The sequence below is a fragment of the Scyliorhinus torazame genome, chromosome 8 (assembly GCF_047496885.1).
Source record: "Scyliorhinus torazame isolate Kashiwa2021f chromosome 8, sScyTor2.1, whole genome shotgun sequence".
NCBI lineage: Eukaryota > Metazoa > Chordata > Chondrichthyes > Carcharhiniformes > Scyliorhinidae > Scyliorhinus > Scyliorhinus torazame.
The window spans coordinates 36,307,264-36,325,509 of NC_092714.1; the positions used below are offsets into that span (position 1 = coordinate 36,307,264).

The 18,246-nt window shown below is 47.3% G+C and overlaps 1 protein-coding gene across 3 annotated transcripts in view; it reads right to left on the reverse strand.

Annotated features, from left to right (window-relative positions):
* Positions 1-857: 857 nt before the first annotated feature.
* Positions 858-18,246, reverse strand: part of runx1 (RUNX family transcription factor 1) — a 268,198-nt gene continuing 250,809 nt past the window's right edge. For all 3 annotated transcript variants that reach the window (XM_072513389.1, XM_072513388.1, XM_072513390.1), the window contains 2 exons: positions 10,477-10,638; positions 858-3,634 (listed from right to left, as the gene is read on the reverse strand). In XM_072513389.1, coding sequence (XP_072369490.1) covers positions 3,126-3,634; positions 10,477-10,638 — 671 coding nt within the window. In that variant the 3' untranslated portion in view covers positions 858-3,125. The remainder of the gene's footprint in view (positions 3,635-10,476; positions 10,639-18,246) is intronic.

The following is an 18,246-nucleotide window of genomic DNA, read 5'->3' on the forward strand; positions in this document are numbered from 1 at the left end:
TGATGCTGATGGGCACAGTTACTCATGCTGAACAGTTAGAAACTGCAGCAGAATCATTGGCAAGTTTAACTGAGAACTGTAATAGTTAGCAATACGTTTACCAGCAATACTTAACAGCCATTCCCTGTGTAATTAGCCACTGTAGGCTTCCCAGAGGGCCCTATCCCCACTCCTTGCTGGATTGGGGTAAGGTATTGTTGAATTGGCTTCGACAATGTTCCACATAATTTCAGAGCTCCTAGGTTAGAGAGGGGTAAAATCAGTCATGGACCTGTCTCCTACTCAGTGGTTTGTGATCTGTGCTGTAAAATGTGCATGTGTGGGCAAAAGGTTATAAGGTGATTGAGTTGAGGTCTGTTGCTAGGTATCAGGCAGAATGACTATCCCAATGTGAGCAGACAGCCTTCGCAAGGGGAGGGGGGTGAAGATTGGGAGGGGAGAGCGGTGGAGCGAGGAGAGGCGGGATGGGATTGAGAGAGGGGGAAATGGAGGGAGAGAGGGGAAAAGGAAGGGGAAAGGATGTAGAAGTTGGGACGAGAGGTGTTTGGAGCAAGGGGGGGAGGGATGGGAAGGAGCGAGGGGAAAAGGAGCAGGAGGGATGAAAGTTGGGAGGGAGGGGGCGATTGGAGAGAGGGGAGGAGGAATGGGAAGGAGAACGGTGAATGGGGATGAAAGTTGGGGGGGGCCGTTGGAGAGAGAGGAGGAGAGATAGGAAGGAGTGAGGGGAAAAGGAGGGGGGGGGAGAGAGAGAGAGAGAGAAGGGGGAGGGGAGAGGGGGTAAGGAGAGAGGGGTGAGACATGAAAGGGAGAGAGTGAAATCAGCTCCCAGGAAGATAATAAACGATGCAAGTCTATGCTTGTCCAACAAACTAATTTATTAGCCAGCCACAATATAACTATGAAATTGTTCAACAAACTTTGGTACAAAGAGTATGAATGTCGATAGGTCCATCAGAAACCCTGCAGCAGTCCAGCCGCTCTGGATACCATTCACGGCGGGAGTTACCTGCTGTGCCGGAGAAAAGGCATCTTATAGCTGGGTTGCAGAGAACAAGAAGTGCTTTCTTAATGCATGTAACTTTACACCTACAACATCTAGGTTTAAAAAACACCATAAACTACAGGATTTTTGCAAATGCAATTGAGAAGTTGTTTGGGGAAAAAAAAAATTTTGGGAAAGAAAAGGCTGAAGCACGGTGGTGTCTGTACAATTATTAGCGATGATAGCTGGAAAATTTCTTTTAGAGAAAAAAAACCTCTTGATTATTTCCAAATATAGATACAATAATGAGCTTGACTCAAGAAACTGATAACTATTGTTTTTAGCTCATCCGAATTATGTAAATTATCCAGTCTTTAGTCAGCACACTGCATACATATTTAAGACAGCTGGCATATCTTAACATAGTAAGGTAGCAAATTGACACAAGTGCCCCTTCTATATTGTTTTGAAGAATCAATAAGGAACTCTTGGAAATCAAAGTTTTAAATAACAAATCCAACTGTTTTGCTGCCTGCAGCCCGGGACCATCCTCATTTTAATCATGTTTCAGTCTTTGAAACACTGATTTAAAGTCCTGCTTCCATTTATCTTTTGTGTCGACCAACAAATGAACTAATACACTCACAATGTAAATTAAATAACATTCAACCAATTACTACTAAGCCACGACGTGTTGGCAGTTGGGTCCAGTAGCCAGGGCAGAACGCAGATGGATTTGAGATCCGCTGCCTGTCATCCTCTGGCATATGGCATCTGGAGCCATTTGATATCGCAGTGTTGACTGACCATCTCTCTTCTTTCAAATATATGTCTGTAAAGCTTAACAGGTCCACTGGGGTTTTAGTGCCAACTGGCGAACATCTGGCAATGCTACCTACGCCTTTCTACTAGCACTAACTGCCGGGCCAACCAAAGCTTGAGATGTCTCCTTGAGGGGACAACCCATCTGACTCTGGAAGAAGGAAGAAACCAAATGAAAGAAGGGTCAGAAGATTGTCAATGCCTCTTCATTCTGCATCAACGTACTTTGCAAGCTCCCGACTGTTAACTTTGCCCATACTGGTAAACGAGTCTGCCAAATGTATGGCTCCCAAGTCCGCTAGAGTTGCCACCATGATCATTTGTCCTCTGTGAACAGACATGGAACAACTGCTCTCAGAGAACAGGTAATATTGGCCAGTAATCTTTGTTCTATTCTACAATACGGGAGTGCATCGTTTTGCCTCAAGGAGGGGAATGAATTAGTGCATCTCACCTGCATCAAACACACACCGCCCTCTCCAAAAAATGAGTTAAGGACGGTTAGGCCTGGTGATTGTCTTCTCTGTCCGCACCCTCCTGGTGGGAGGCAGCCACCGTTTCATTTTTATTAAATATAAACCAATTGGAAAGCATATAAAAATACATTTGAAATATTAGTGCATTTAAAGCAATCTCGGCCTGCCTTGATGTATCGTGCCAGTAGAAAAGTTAAGTAAATAACGCAAATGTTGAAATGAGGCACAAAATAGCGGCAAGCATTGCTGCATACATTTGCAGTAATTGAAATCTACCTCATTTCGTTAACAGAAGTGTTTGTTGCCTTTTTTGGGGCTATTTCTTTTTTCAAAAAGGCAATTCTAGTTGAAAAAAAAGGAAGTATCTGCCCTGATGGAATTACTGGCAGCACGGGAGTTAATTTGATTGGGAACTGAGGCTGAAACATTAAGAGAAAGGAAACCGATGTCAGAGAGAGAAAGGTAAGCTGGGGATTTCCTTTTAATCTGTAGGCAACAACATTTGTTTATTTTCTCAGTGCCATTAGGAAGGTGGAAAATACAGATCAGGCAAAAAAAACCTGCCGCTTCATTAAAGGTAAGGTGCGAGACAAAAAGATTTTTTGCCACTAGATGCAAAACAATGCAGATGAACCTTCAAGGACGACATAAACCTTTGTCTGACTACACAAACTTGGCAACGGGTAACCAAACAAACACAATATTTTCCTTTCACACTCAATGATCCCGATCAAGTCCTTCGCAGTGCCCCCAATGTTTCCAAGTCTCCTGGGAATCTTGCACTTGCTTTGCCATTGATGGAGGGATCTCTAGGCTTTCTGATTGAGATAAAGATGTTTTCATAGTCAATACGGCCGCCAGACTGCTTCCTCCAGCCTCCCTGTGGTGCTCATATTTGTTGGTGAGTTGCTGTGGCTCCCGTCTGCGTCCACAACATCGCTTTGATTGGGAAGGTTTGGGTTGAGGAGGCTGGATCCTGTTGATGCATTAGTGCAGGGCGGTAGAATGCGGGGTGGTGACCGGTCTCCCCCCGTCATCATAGAAAACTGGTAGGACCCAGCCGAAGTGCCATAGTACAGGTGGTAAGGAGAAGAGCTGGTCTGGAAGGGTACAGTTTGACCTTGGGCAGAGCCTGGGTAAGGGGGAGGCAGGTACGTGTGGTAGCGTGCTGCAGTTGTCATAGCGGACATGCCAATTCCTAGGCTAGTAGTGACAGGAGTGGGTGTGTACGCAAAAGGTCCTGGGTAGTGCATTCGAGGGTCTGTGAAGCGACCATCAGAGAGAGAAGGAAGGGCTGAGAATTGGCGGTCAATGCTCATTCTTGGGTCACCAAATGCTGTTAGATCAGAGGCACCTGCATGGAAATATAGAACCAGTTAGTTAACTGCTGACAATCAAGTTATTACTTAAAAAGTTGCTTGGTAATACAGAATTTGAATGCTGCTGAGTAGTGAGACATGTTGCTGAAGCTTTTTGTCTTGGACTCGTCAGAAGAGAAAGGCAAGAGTGCCAAATTTCAAATGATCACAACAATTGACACGACAGGAGAACTGGTGCTGATTGGTTGGCAAGTTGACTCTGATTGGCCGAGACATTGCCTTGGAGATAGCAATGGGAAACGATAGCCTCCCCAAGCTCCCGAGCAGGAGCTCGATTGATTATCGTGACTTAACAACCAATTCAAGATAATCAGTCAAGCTCATTTACACAAGCTGAAAGTGACATTCTTTCTAATGCTGGGACCTGTTCTCAGCAAACAAAAGGAATATGTTCAAGTCTTGCACCTTTTTTAAAAAAATCATTCCCTGGTAATCTACTCGTGTACATATTTTACTTTTCTAGAAGAAGAGCAGGTTGAAAGGTTGAAATACCATGGAGGAGTTTTTTTTATCCCCTTGAGCAAACCTACCAAATACCATCAAATAATAACATTTTACAGCTGTATGGGGGGGGGGTGGAATGCGGGTGGGGTTGGGGGGAGAGAAAAGAGTGAATGATTTGTGGTGGAGAGTCAAACTATGAATAGAAGCAGTTTGAATGTGGAGATCACCTCAGTTAACAGGTGGAATAATATCCACAAGGACAGAACTTAAATTGTATGGTTAATCTTACAAGCCGGCACACACAGATCCCACCTCCCCACCCCCCCCCCCATCCTGGCTGTGCAGGTGAGCTCAGGAACAATATTCCGTGGGTTACGATGCAGCATTTAATTTTGGGCGGAGTAACATTTAACCCACACCAACAGCTCTTGGTGAGTGAGGCGTGTTGTACTTAATGGCTCGGAGATTTCCCAGTTGTGTTAAGAATTTGGAACTTCTTTTAAAAACTGACTAATTGCAGCAAAAAACATTGGTCAAAATAGACAAAAAAAAACCAAAGGGGCAGCACAGTGGTTAGCACTGCTGCACAAGGTGCTGAGGACCAGGGTTCGATCCCGACCCCATGTCTGCGTGGGTTTCACCCCCACAACCCAAAGATGTGCAGGTTAGGTGGATTGGTCACGCTAAATTGCCCTTAATTGGAAAAAAATGATTGGGTACTCTAAATTTAGAAGAAAAAAAAAACGCACTCTTCCCAGAAATTCTTTGAAATGAGGACAGGGTGAAAACAAAAGCCTGCAAAATTCTAACAAAGCTGTTTACTTCTCTCCAAACAAATCCAAACCTGTTTTGTAAAGTATAAAGCAGAGTTCAGCTGTTCAGATTTTTTCTGTCAAAATCAACTGTAGTCCAACAAAGAACATGCAGAAGAAATGCTCATGATGCTTAACTCTCCTTTGTAAAGAAAAGTCCTCAGTCTGTTTTCTTAATGTTTTGGATTTTGTTCAAATTAGTGGACAAAGTAATTGAATTCAAACGCTGAATGTATTTTTTTAGGATAGGCAGTTAAAAAGTCCTCCTTTCAGTGTTAGCTGTGTTACATCTGGTAGCACTTCAGAGTCACAAGGTCCTCACTCCAGAGCTTGAGCTCAAAAGATTGACACTTATTGAGACAGTGTTGCACTGTCAAAGGTGTCATCCTCCGAATGTGGCTGGGTGCAGGTGAAGTATTCAACGGCACCATCTCATAGGAGAAGAGGTGTTATCTCTGGTGTCCTGGCCCATGTTTATCCCTTAGTCAACATCACCCAAGTAAATGATCCGGTTATTATCAGATTGCTGTGTGTTGCACGCAACTTTGCTGCCCTGTTTCCTACATGACAACACTTCAAATGCACTTCATTGGGCTGTAAAGCGTTTTGAGACATCCGGTGGTTGTGAAAGGCGCTATATAAATGCAATTCTTCTTCACCAGTGCTCCTCGTGCCTCTTTCCCTGTCTAAGTGACAAACTCTTAGCTCTGCCGGTGGGTATTGTGTAATTACACATTGTCTCCTTCAGCTTGAGTCTGCAATTATTTTTGAAATTGTTCCGAGGATGTGGGCAGCATAAGTATTTACTGGCCATTTCAAATTGCATTTAGTGCCATTTTCTATCGCCCAGGTAAAGATTAGTGAAACCTTTGGAATTTTATAACAATCTGGCATTTTTCCTGCTCCTTTTTTTCCTGGTGTCAGCCTGTAAATTACCAGAATTTATTGAATTTGTTGTAGGATTAGAAATGAAAGGATTTGGGGTTTCCAGTCTACTGCAACAACCATATGCTACCATATCCTATAGGCACTTAGCTAATGTGCATCGTGTAGAAGGAGAATTGAAGCTTCAAGATATTTTCTAATGCAAACTATGCTCAATTCGCTGTAGTCCAGGTACAGCCTAGATTTTACTTCAGGAATGCTGCTCCAGTCTGCAAAGCGTTAAATTAGGCACACATTCAATTTAGCTCTTTCCATACAATCCACTGAAGTACACAATGATTAAACTACAATGTCTGTGTTGACAGTGCAACTTGAGGTAATTTATTGCACAATGAATCTCAACAGTCAGGAGATGGATCTGTGCCTGTGAGAATCGGGGGGGGGATTCTCCGACCCCACGCCGGGTCGGAGAAGCGCCGGGGGCTGGCGTGAATCCCGCCACCGCCGTGTCCCGAAGTCTCCGCCACCAGAGATTCGGCGGGGGCGGGAATCGTGCCACGCCGGTCGGCGGGGGCGGGAATCACGCCACGCCCACCCCCGCCGATTCTCCCGCCCACGATGGGCCGAAGTCCCACTGCTGGAATGCCTGTCGCGCCGGCGTGAATCAAACCACCTTTTGAACGGCGGGACAAGGCGGCGTGGGCGGGCTCCGGGGTACTGGGGGGGGGGGGGGGGGGGGCGCGGAGCGATATGGCCCGCGATCGGGCCCACTGATCCGCGGGCGGGCCTGTGCCGTGGGAACACTCTTTTTCTTCCGCCTTCGCCATGGTCTTCACTATGGAGAAGGCGGAAGAGACCCCCTCCCCTGCACATGCGCGGGGATGACGCCAGCAGCCACTGATGCTCCCGCGCATGGGCGGACCCGCGTCGCCCGGCGAAGACCTTTCGGCCCCGGCTGGCGTGGCGCCAAAGGCCTTTCCCGCCAGCCGGCGGAGCGGAAACCACTCCAGCACGGGCCTAGCCCCTCAAGGTGAGGGTTTGGCCCCTAAAGGTGCGGCCCGACGCCGGAGTGGTTCCCGCCATTCCATTACGCCGGAACCCCCCACCCCGCTGGGGAGGGGAGAATCCCTGGGGCAGGTTAGGTGGTATGGGGTTATTGCGATAGGGCGGGGGAGTCAGATACGGTAGGATTCTCTTTCAGAGGGTGGGTGCCGACTCGATGAGCTGAATGGCACTTCAGGGATTCTATAGATGTCTGCACCTTTTGCTGTGGAATTCTCTCTCTCTCTCTCGGTCTCTCTCTCTCTCCATTTGACTGAAATCACCTTGCACATATCTACATGCTGTTTTATCTGCACTCAAAGATTGAACGCCTTAAGGAACTGGAGGTTGTTTTTCAAGCAGCCAGTCGGACAGAATCTGCAGTGTGACTCAGATCCATGTGATCCACTGCAACTATGATTTGGCAGGAAGATGAAAAGTTTTCCACAGGTGACAAGTCCTGAAGCTGTCTGTCAGACAAGGTGTGGCAGCTTTGTGGAAGCAACCAGGCTGTTTAACACAGACACAGTGAAAACGAGCCAAACTATAACTTCCTCAACAATGTCTGGCAGACAGTTTTTGGCTTTAATGAATGTCGGTTTTATCTGAGTTAAATTTTTTAATGATAATTGGAAATAAGAGTGAAGATTATATTACTTTTTAAAAAAATCATTTACTGGATGTGGGTGTAGTGTTAGGGTTAGGCAAGTATTTATTGCCCATTCCTAATTGCCCTTCAGAAGGTGGTGGTGAATTACCTTATTGAACCAGGGCAGTCCCTGCGGTGTAGGTACATCCATTGTGCTGTTAGGGAGGGAGTTTCATGATTTTGACCCAACAGCAGCGAAGGAATGGTGATATGTTTCCATGTCGGGGTGGAGAGTGATTTGGAGGGGAACCACCAGGTGGCGCTGTCCCCATCTGCTGCCCTCACCATTCAAGATGATAGTGGCCGTGGTTTTGGAAGGTGCTGCCTAAGGAACCTTGGCGAGTTCCTGCAGAGCATCTTGTAGATCTTGTAAATGTAAGCATCTTCTTGGACGGAACAAAGTCCCAGCTATTGAGATTTATTTTCCCTTGGGAAATCCTGTTTCTCCTGTCTCATATTTCACAGAATGAACATGCTGTGCCCTCCCACCTGTGAGTGCATCATTCCTCTGATGCTGTCAGCTTCCTATTAACTTGATAAGTTCTTCAAATTGGCCACATTTATAAAGAGCTGTTATAAGTTATTTGGAATAGTTGAGTGTGGAGGTGACAAAGGAATGGTAGAGGAAACACGGGAGAATGAGTCACTACAGGTTGCTCCTGTATATCGGGTGTGTTTGTGAAAGAGGTCTGTGGACAGGTCTGAACACAGCATTTCTTTGGTGTCAACCACCATCTGCTGGGAGGCTTATGATGTTGACACCATTGTGCCCATAACCAAGGTGCATTTTCCTCCTCTTCCCCCCAAACTCTCTGCAGCCTTTAAAATGGTCAACCACACTATCCTTATCCAACTCCTCTCATATGTTGTCCAGCTCAGTGGACTGTCCTCCCTAGAATTCGGCCCTACCGACCCAATCATAGCCAGAGAGTCTCCTGCTATGATTTCTCTTCCATACCCTGCGAGATTTCTTCATTGGAGTATCCTCAAGGACTTGAAGCCCCGCCCCTCCTCTTCCTCATCTACATGCTGCCCAATTAGCAGCACCATTAGCTTCCACATCTATATGGCCAACAACCAACTCTACACCTCCACCACCTCTCTTGGCCCCTCCACTGTCAGACTACTTGGCTGACATTTGCTCCTGTAATTCCTCCAGCTAAGCACTGATAAATCCAAGGCCATGGGACGCCCCCAAAGACAAAGCCCATATCCTGGCCATCAATGCCATTCTCACCCTCTGGCCTTTGTCTCAGTTTGAAACTAACTGCTCGCAACCATAACATCTAATTTGACCTCAGGCCGAATTTCCAACTCCACGCACCCTCTCTGCTTCTTACTTTGTAATTCCTAAGCCCTGCCTCAACCCATCCACAGCTGAAACTCTCACTATCTGAGTCACTATTCCAATACTCGTCTTGGCTGCTCTTCTGTCCTCCGCACTCTGTAAATTTCATTATTCTGCTTGCACCCTGACCTGTAACAGTTAATGTTCAGCCATCATCCAGGCCCTCACTAACTTAGATTAGCTTCCAGATCTTCACGGACTCTAATTTAAAATTCTCATATTTGTTGAAATCCCTTCGTTGCTTTGCCCCGTTTGGCATCTGTAATTTGCCTCAGACCCGTGACCAGCCCCTCCAGGGCACTCTGTCCCTGCGACGCTCACATTACTGACTCCGCATCTGCCCCAATGCCCTCAGTCATGGAATTCCATCCCCAAATCCCTCCACCTCACCAACTCCTGTAAACATCCCCCTCCCCTAAAGCCTATCATTATGAGTACACTTTTGCTCAGACCTCTTGGGGTCTGCTTCTTGAACTCAGTGGCCATTTTTGTCTGATTAGGTCCGTAATCTCTCCAAACATTTTAATTTCCATTTCTGAGGCTGGTATCTCACCAAATATGTAGGTACAAACCCACATCCTACAAGGCCCTGGCACCTAAAACCACCAATTGTTTTTATATTCACAGGGATCAGAATAGCTCTATTAAAGGCTGAACATACAATACATTAATGAAATGAAATGAAAATCACTTATTGTCACAAGTAGGCTTCAAATGAAATTACTGTGAAAAGCCCCTGGTCGCCACATTCCACCACCTGTTCGGGGAGGCTGTTACGGGAATCGAACCGTGCTGCTGGCCTGTCTTAGTCTGCTTTCAAAGCCAGCGATTTAGCCCTGTGCTAAACAGCCCCAATGACAGCAATCCTTCCTTCTCCAGCCTGACATAACCTCCAGTCCATAAATTGACCTCACAGCCTCAACCTGCCTCCAAACACATTACTCAAACATCTGCCCTGCACCTCACTCGCACGACCACAGAACACTCTGCATGTAATAATCCTGGTTAATATTCTTCATTAACGAAGATCGGAAGGGCCCTCATCATGACAGTTCTTTGTGGTTGCTGGTCTATCAATGCATGAAATACCTCTGCTGATTAAAAAAACACCCCTGTTTCGCTCCAGCATTAACATCCTGTTAAGTATGTCACATTCTCAGAAATCGCACTATTTAAATTTGCGTGGTCCTATTATATTGTTCATAGATTGTCAACTGATGAGAAAAAAAGAGGCTCTTTCCTGTTCCTCATTATGATGAGCTTCACTGATTTTAATTACTTATTTATCAAAGTCTGTTTCAGACTTAGTGACGACTCCAAGGCCTCTTAAATTTAGTCTATAATTAAGGTACTAATTTGCTTTAATTGAGCTGCGGCATAAATATTGTACGAGGTATATATTGAAATGTGTCATGGTGATCAGAGCTCATTAGGGAACCAAGCATGAATATTTGTGTTTATAGAAATAAATACAAACATATAATTTGGTTTATATTAGCCAATCCGTCAGTCCAATTTAATCTGTGGCCTGCACTACCTGCAGTAAACTCATGGAGGCAACCTTGCCCAGTACATTTGCAATGTCTCTGTTTCTTTCCCCGACTGACCTGCTTTAACCTCCAAAGGCTTGGCGCTCACCTGAAAGTCTGCTGGAAAGTTCTGCTGTGATTGCCGGCATCCCACTTGCTCGCCCGGGGGAGATGGGTGTCGCAGGATGAATGGAGGGTGTCGAGATCTGGCCAAGATAGGGGTACGACTGGTCGTAGGTCCATGGCGGGGAAGGTTGTATGTGTCTGGTATCTGTGAAGAGATGGAGGGGGGAGGGGGAAGAGAAAAAAAAGTGTTGGTTTGTTTCAATTGAAACCTCCACAAGAAATATGTAGAAAAACAAAAGGACAAAATCTACTTGAACCACGCCAGAGAAACAGCAGCCACTAGATTGTGTGTCTGAAATTTGACCCCAGAAAAAGTTTGCTGCCTGTGTTATTTTTAGAAGTTATGTCAGGTACATCTTTCATCAAACATGGTGTTCTGGTCACTGCAGTATGCTCACTGCTAAAGAGCACCTGCGTGAGCTAAACTGCATCAATTCCACAGCAGGAGTCTCACAAATTCCATCGTGTACTGATTAGATCTATTTATCCCAGCCAGCAGCATGACTGGCTGTTAATATAACCCAGGTGAAAAGAACCAAAGGCACTCTATATTTAACAAAGAGATGGAGGGATGATGTGGTGTTATTGGAAAGTCATTCACGGAAATTAGAAAATGTGCAATTTGTTCTCTAAGCAGATGCACAAGTTGCCAGTTTTCCAGCTAACATATAAGTGACACACACGCCCGTGCGAGTGAGCGTCCTGCTATAGAATCTCTTTATTTAGAAATTTAGAATACCTAATTTTTTTTTCCAATTAAGGGGCAATTTAGCGTGGCCAATCCACCTATCCTGCACATCTGTAGGTTGTGGGGATGAGACCCACACAGACATGGGGAGAATGTGCAAACTCCACACGGACAGTGACCGGGGGCCGGGATCTAACCCGGGTCCTCAGAGCCGTAGACAGCAGGACTAAACAATGTGCCACCCCAGCCGCCCTGCTACAGAATCTCACGTGATGCTACAGACATATGGGTCGGGATTCTCCGTTCCTGGGTCGGAGAATCCCCGGGGGGACGTGGGAATCGCGCCCCGCCGTCGGCTTACCGATCCTCCGCCACCGATTCTCGGGCACCCGCAGGATCGCCACCCCGCCTGTTGGGGGCTGTTGAAAGCGGCCCCCCTGGCAATTCTCCGGGCCCCGACGGGCCGAGTTGCCGCTGAGTTCGGCCGTGTCCCGCCGCTGAGGTTAACCAAGTCCCATATGGCGGGACCTGGAAGGTGTGCCTGCGGGGACCGTCCTGGAGGGGGGGGGGCGGGGGATCCGACCCGGGGGGGGGGGCCACGGTGGCCTAGCCCGCGATCGGGGCCTACCGATCGGCGGGCAGGCTGGTTCCGTGGGGGCCTATGTTCCTCTGCGCCGGGTCCATGTAGGGCTCCGCCATATTACCCGGGTACCCACGTGCATGCGCAGAATCACACCGGCCGTTTCGCGCATGCGTGGAATCACGCTGGCCATTCCGCGCATGCGCAAACTTGCGCCAGCCGTTCCGCGCCGGCTGGAGCTGGCGGGACAACTCTGGCGCCGAACTAGCCCCAAAGGACGGGGAGCATTCCTCCTTATCGGGGACCATTGACGCCGGAGTGATTGCGCCGCTTTTCACGCAGGCGTCAGAACTTGGCCGCGGGATTGGAGAATCCCGGCCATGGTTTTTCCTCACATCCGCAGTAATGGGAACTATCCATCTTTCTGCATGAGGTGTTGAGGAACTAATGGGTGTGTATGGACAACTTGAGAAGGGGGGCAGTGACCTTCAGCTCATTCTTACACAACCACCCCCTTCACTCCCCGGGAAACTTTGACAACTCTACATGAGGCCATTATGTTAACTCTGTCAATCTACTGTGGATCCAAATTCAGAGTGAGTTCCCTAGATGGTGTGGTCAATACGATATTTTAGGAATGAACTGATGGTATTAAAGTACTGATTACCTCAGATGAAATGGTCCTTTTGATGATCGGATGTTATCATGCACATACATGACCTATCTGACATATTTTGTCCGATTATAATGCACACACATGACTGATCTGACATATTCTACTACCAGCCTCCCCGAACAGGCGCCGGAATGTGGCGACTAGACGCTTTTCACATTAACTTCATTTGAAGCCTACTTGTGACAATAAGCGATTTTCATTTTCATTTCATTTCATTCTATGCAATTATCATGCAACACATGACCTATCTGACATATTCTATATGATTATTATGCGACACATGACCTATCTGACATATTCTATATGATTATTATGCGACACATGACCTATCTGACACATTCTATACAATTGTTGTGAAATCAGTGGAGAACAATAATCAATGCAATTGCAAAAGATCAATTTAATGATCCTCCACCGCGCTGCGTACAAACATAGCCGTCAAATGTTGCAACTTTTGTGTTATGGAGGTGGAGGGAAAAAAATTGCTTGTGCCCAAAAAACGGGCAGCGACAGGGGTGGGCACGGGGAATGATTTCCATGCATGGCTGGATAGGCACAAGGCAGGTCTAATATTAAGGCTTGGCACCTCACTCTCATCAAAGCAGTGAGCTGCAGACATCAAATGGGGCACCACTGCTCTGCCAGTATGTGACACCAGTAATGTACTCTGATCGATTCCTCACTACAGTCACATGTGCAATATAAACTGAACCCTGTCATGTTCTCTCATTCCAGCAGTGCCCCAGAAGCTGTAGTGGACAGGACGGGGATTGTTAGCAGTCCCCCAGCTAAGTTCCAAAGTCCAGGACCAGGGAAGTGTGGGGGGTCCCAGGGCGGGTAGGGAACATGAAGCCCGGAGGGTTGCGCAGATGTGAGGCAGGGGTGTTGGTTGAGAGGCCCGGGTGGAGGGAGCATCTGCAGGGGAAGACGTTGGAGAGGGAAAGGGGCATCTGATGTTAAAAGGAGGCCCTCCCACTTCCTTTCTGTCTGAGGCCCAAGCAGGCTCGCTTTTCAGGCTGATCCCTTCCCCTGAACCCCTCACACCAGCCTATAAATTGAGCCTGGGTGAGAAATAGTCCCTAAGTGGTCATTTATTGGCCACATCAGGACCTCATTCAGGGAAAGGGCTGGCAGGCCAGCCTAAGTCTCATCCATCCCAGCATAAAATTCCAGAGGGTCGGGGCAGGCAGGAGTAGGTCAGCTGGATGGACCATAAGGTCTTCAGCTGCCCCGCATTGTTCATTCCTGGAATTGTATGGTTGAGATATTTGCTCCCAGAAAGATTGACAACCAGAATCTCTGAGGGCCCTTCATGCAGCTTGGGCCCACAGGTAAGCTTGAGCAGTCTGCAGCTCCATTTCATTTTTCTACTCTTGCGACTGGCTCTAGGATCTGCCAGGCAGGCCCCAGGCATGAGAATGATGCAGTAGGTCAGGAAATCCTGATACTTCTATTCAGCGCTGGGATCGTGTGAGAAACAGGAGATAATTAGATAAATACTGAAATTTAAAAAATAAAGATGAACATGTTTTATCTTTCAGCAAGTCTGTGTGGGTTGCAGACACTGTGTAGGTGATGGCACTGGTGTCAGCCAGGCGCCATCAATTCTCATGGATGCGATCGCCAACAAATATGAAAAATATTTTATCATAATTTGTGGTTAAAATTCTTTTGACACTCATTAAACAGCTTCCACAATTTTAATGAGGGTGTAGTAATCTCAAACGATTATTTGGCAATAACAGAGAAAACACTCAATCACCACTTCAGGCACAGACAGGATTATGACTGAGTCATTGATAATAATGGAAGAACATTATTTATGCCTTCAACTGTTGGGAAACCCCAATTGCAAATTACTTGGAAGGCTTGTAGTCAGGATAAATTAAACTGTTGCACCCATAGGGGCTGTTTAGCACAGGGCTAAATCGCTGGCTTTGAAAGCAGACCAAGGCAGGCCAGCAGCGCGGTTCAATTCCCGTACCAGCCTCCCCGAACAGGGGCCGGAATGTGGCGACTAGGGGCTTTTCACAGTAACTTCATTTGAAGCCTACTTGTGACAATAAGCAATTTTCATTTCATTTATGTATCACATCTCCCAGAAACATCTTACAGTGCTTCATGTACAATGAACTTCTTTCAAATACAGCGACTGTTGGCAGCCATTTTGTGCACAATTGTCCACAAGTAACTGCAGCAAGTGATCAACTATCTATTTCTGAGGGGTAAGAAAGGCTAGAATTGGATACACACCATAGTTGGGGGTGAATGACGCCGATATGATAGTTGTGTGCTCATAGATTTTCTTTACCCATCAGAACCAATGTTTAAGTCTCCTCAATGGATGGATCACTTCACGACAAGTGATCTCTCCCATTTTTAAGATGAGACGTTCAACCAAGTCCTTGCCCATCCGCTCAGATCAATGTAAATGATCCCATGCCACTGTTCAAAATAAGAGAGCATGGGAGTTCTCTCAATGTCTCGGTTGCACACTAATCTCTCAACTGACATCGTCAAAACAGATTAACTGGTCATTTACCTCATTGAAAATTGATGACAGGTAGAATGGGTTGGATGCGGTCGACATGGGTGGAATGTGTAAGGGGAGCACAGGGCAGGCAGAGATGGCGATCTGTGGAAGTCAACCAATAGACAAAGGTGACAGCCATGAATGACAGAACAAATTAATCTCAGTGTGGGTTTTTTTTGGGGGGGGGAGAGCTTGCTGCATGCAAATTGGCTGCCACGTTTGTCTTCATCACAACAGTGGCTGTTTTTCTGGGGTAATTTGTTAGCTGCAAAGCCGTTGGGACGCCCTGTGGATTTGTGAGGAGCTAAATTAAAGTCAATTCATTCTTAAGTTAGTCATAACAGTGATCAGGAATTAGATTTAAAGCTTCACTAGGAGTCCAACACTGTATAAATATCAGACTAAATTCATATTGTGTATACTATTTTTTTGTCAATTAACGTTCACCTTGAAATTAGGCTCTGGGGCATATTTTTCTGAAGCGCCTCTCCTAAATGTTTTAGTGTAGTCATTAACCCAATTAAGTAAATGGATGAATACCTCCCTTAAAATAGAGGAGTCAGAAATATTAGGCAAGGGCATTAAGTTTTATGCAATAGCATTCCACAATAATATTACACCCAAAATGTTTGTGGTGTAAATTTACAGAATAGCTTTGTCTCGCTCTCTCTCACTTGCGCGTGCACACACACGCATACACAACCACACTTTCCGGACTATACTATTCACAGATAGCAAGCCCGTGATTTGTAAAACAAACATTGAAACATTGATTGGCATTGAACCACCCGATCAATCTCACCTGCTCTACATTTGAGTGGCACGGTATGTTACACTGGAATAGCAGAAGGCCTTTAAGCTCCTTGAGCTTGTTCCACCATTCAATTAAATTGTGACTGATTGGTACATGCCCGATGTTGGTACATCACAAAAAAAACATTGGGTACATGTCCAGAATTCCTGATTTAAGTGGCTTCACACCCATGGTGAGGTGATGCTGAATGGTTCTGAAGCAATTCTCCTCAAGAAAGGAGAATACATTGGTAGGTGAGTCAATTTACCCTGGTTCTTATATACCAAATGGGCTAGCAGTGCATGGTCAATGGATCATTCACTGCTGCTCTTGTCTGAGAATTGATGTGCAGCATATGAGGTGCTTCAGAAATAGTAGGGCAGTGGTAATGTTACCGGGCTGGTAATTCAGAAATCCAGTATAATCCTCGTGGGATGCCGGTTCAAATCCCACCATGGCCTCTCCTTAAGAAATGCTTTGTGAATCACAGCAATTGGATAGCACTGGGGCAGCCCTTGCGTGTCACCCCGACTAGTTTTTTAGGCACATACACTATAGACTTCTCCTAATTGAAAAACAGCTTAACGGGGAGGTTCAGTAAATGCCTCAGCTTACAATCGAAGGATAGGGGATAAGGGTGCTGCTGTTCCAATTATAATCAATGTCAATGCTAGAAAGTCAATGCAAATAAAGTAATTTAAACAGTTTATGCTCTCTCCTGCCTGTTCACAACAGTGCCCGAGTGCTTTCCAGCAAATGTCACAGCATCAGCCTGGTTCATGTGCAATGCCACTCTGATATTAAAGTAACAGAGCACATGTAAGCGCTGAAACCTGCTGAGTGCTGTCAGCTTACTGGTCCAAAGGATGGACTCACGGCAAAAGGCTACCTGTTCACACATCTTTCCACAATTTTTCATCATCTCTTTTGTATGACAATTTGCGAAAGATTTGCAGAAAATGGTACCTTGGCAGTGCAGTGCCTGGAAGCAGCCTTGTGAAAAGATTCCAATTACAATATGAGAAAATGAAGCTTTCCTCATGACTCAGTCACAGTGCAGCATGAGGCGTGGAGGGTAGCGCGAGGCATGGAGAGTAGCGCGAGGCATGGGGAGTAGCACGAGGCATGGGGAGTAGCACGAGGCATGGGGAGTAGCACGAGGCATGGAGAGTAGCACGAGGCATGGGGAGTAGCACGAGGCATGGGGAGTAGCACGAGGCATGGGGAGTAGCACGAGGCATGGGGAGTAGCACGAGGCATGGGGAGTAACACGAGGCATGGAGAGTAGCACGAGTATTGGGGAGTAGCACGAGGCATGGGGAGTAGCACGAGGCATGGGGAGTAACACGAGGCATGGGGAGTAGCACGAATATTGGGGAGTAGCACGAGGCATGGGGAGTAGCACGAGGCATGGGGAGTAGCACGAGGCATGGGGAGTAACACGAGGCATGGGGAGTAGCACGAGGCATGGAGAGTAGCACGAGGCATGGGGAGTAGCACGAGGCATGGAGAGAAGCACGAGGCATGGGGAGTAGCACGAGGCATGGGGAGTAACACGAGGCATGGGGAGTAGCACAGGTATTGGGGAGTAGCACGAGGCATGGGGAGTAGCACGAGGCATGGGGAGTAGCACGAGGCATGGGGAGTAACACGAGGCATGGGGAGTAGCACGAGGCATGGAGAGTAGCACGAGGCATGGGGAGTAGCACGAGGCATGGAGAGAAGCACGAGGCATGGGGAGTAGCACGAGGCATGGAGAGTAGCACGAGGCATGGGGAGTAGCACGAAGCATGGAGAGTAGCACGAAGCATGGAGATTAGCACGAGGCATGGGGAGTAGCACGAGGCATGGGGAGTAGCACGAGGCATGGGGAGTAGCACGAGGCATGGGGAGCAGCACGAGGCATGGGGAGTAGCACGAGGCATGGGGAGTAACACGAGGCATGGGGAGTAGCACGAGGCATGGAGAGTAGCACGAGGCATGGGGAGTAGCACGAGGCATGGAGAGAAGCATGAGGCATGGGGAGTAGCACGAGGCATGGAGAGTAGCACGAGGCAAGGAGAGAAGCACGAGGCATGGGGAGTAGCACGAGGCATGGGGAGTAGCACGAGGCATGGAGAGTAGCACGAGGCATGGGGAGTAGCACGAGGCATGGGGTGTAGCAAGGGGCATGGGGAGTAGCAGGAGGCAAGGAGAGTAGCACGAGGCATGGGGAGTAGCACGAGGCATGGGGAGTAGCACGAGGCATGGAGAGTAGCACGAGGCATGGGGAGTAGCACGAAGCATGGAGAGTAGCACGAGGCATGGAGAGTAGCACGAGGCATGGGGAGTAGCACGAGGCATGGGGAGTAGCACGAGGCATGGGGAGTAGCACGAGGCATGGGGAGTAACACGAGGCATGGGGAGTAGCACGAGGCATGGGGAGTAGCATGAGGCATGGGGAGTAGCACGAGGCATGGGGAGTAGCACAAGACATGGGGAGT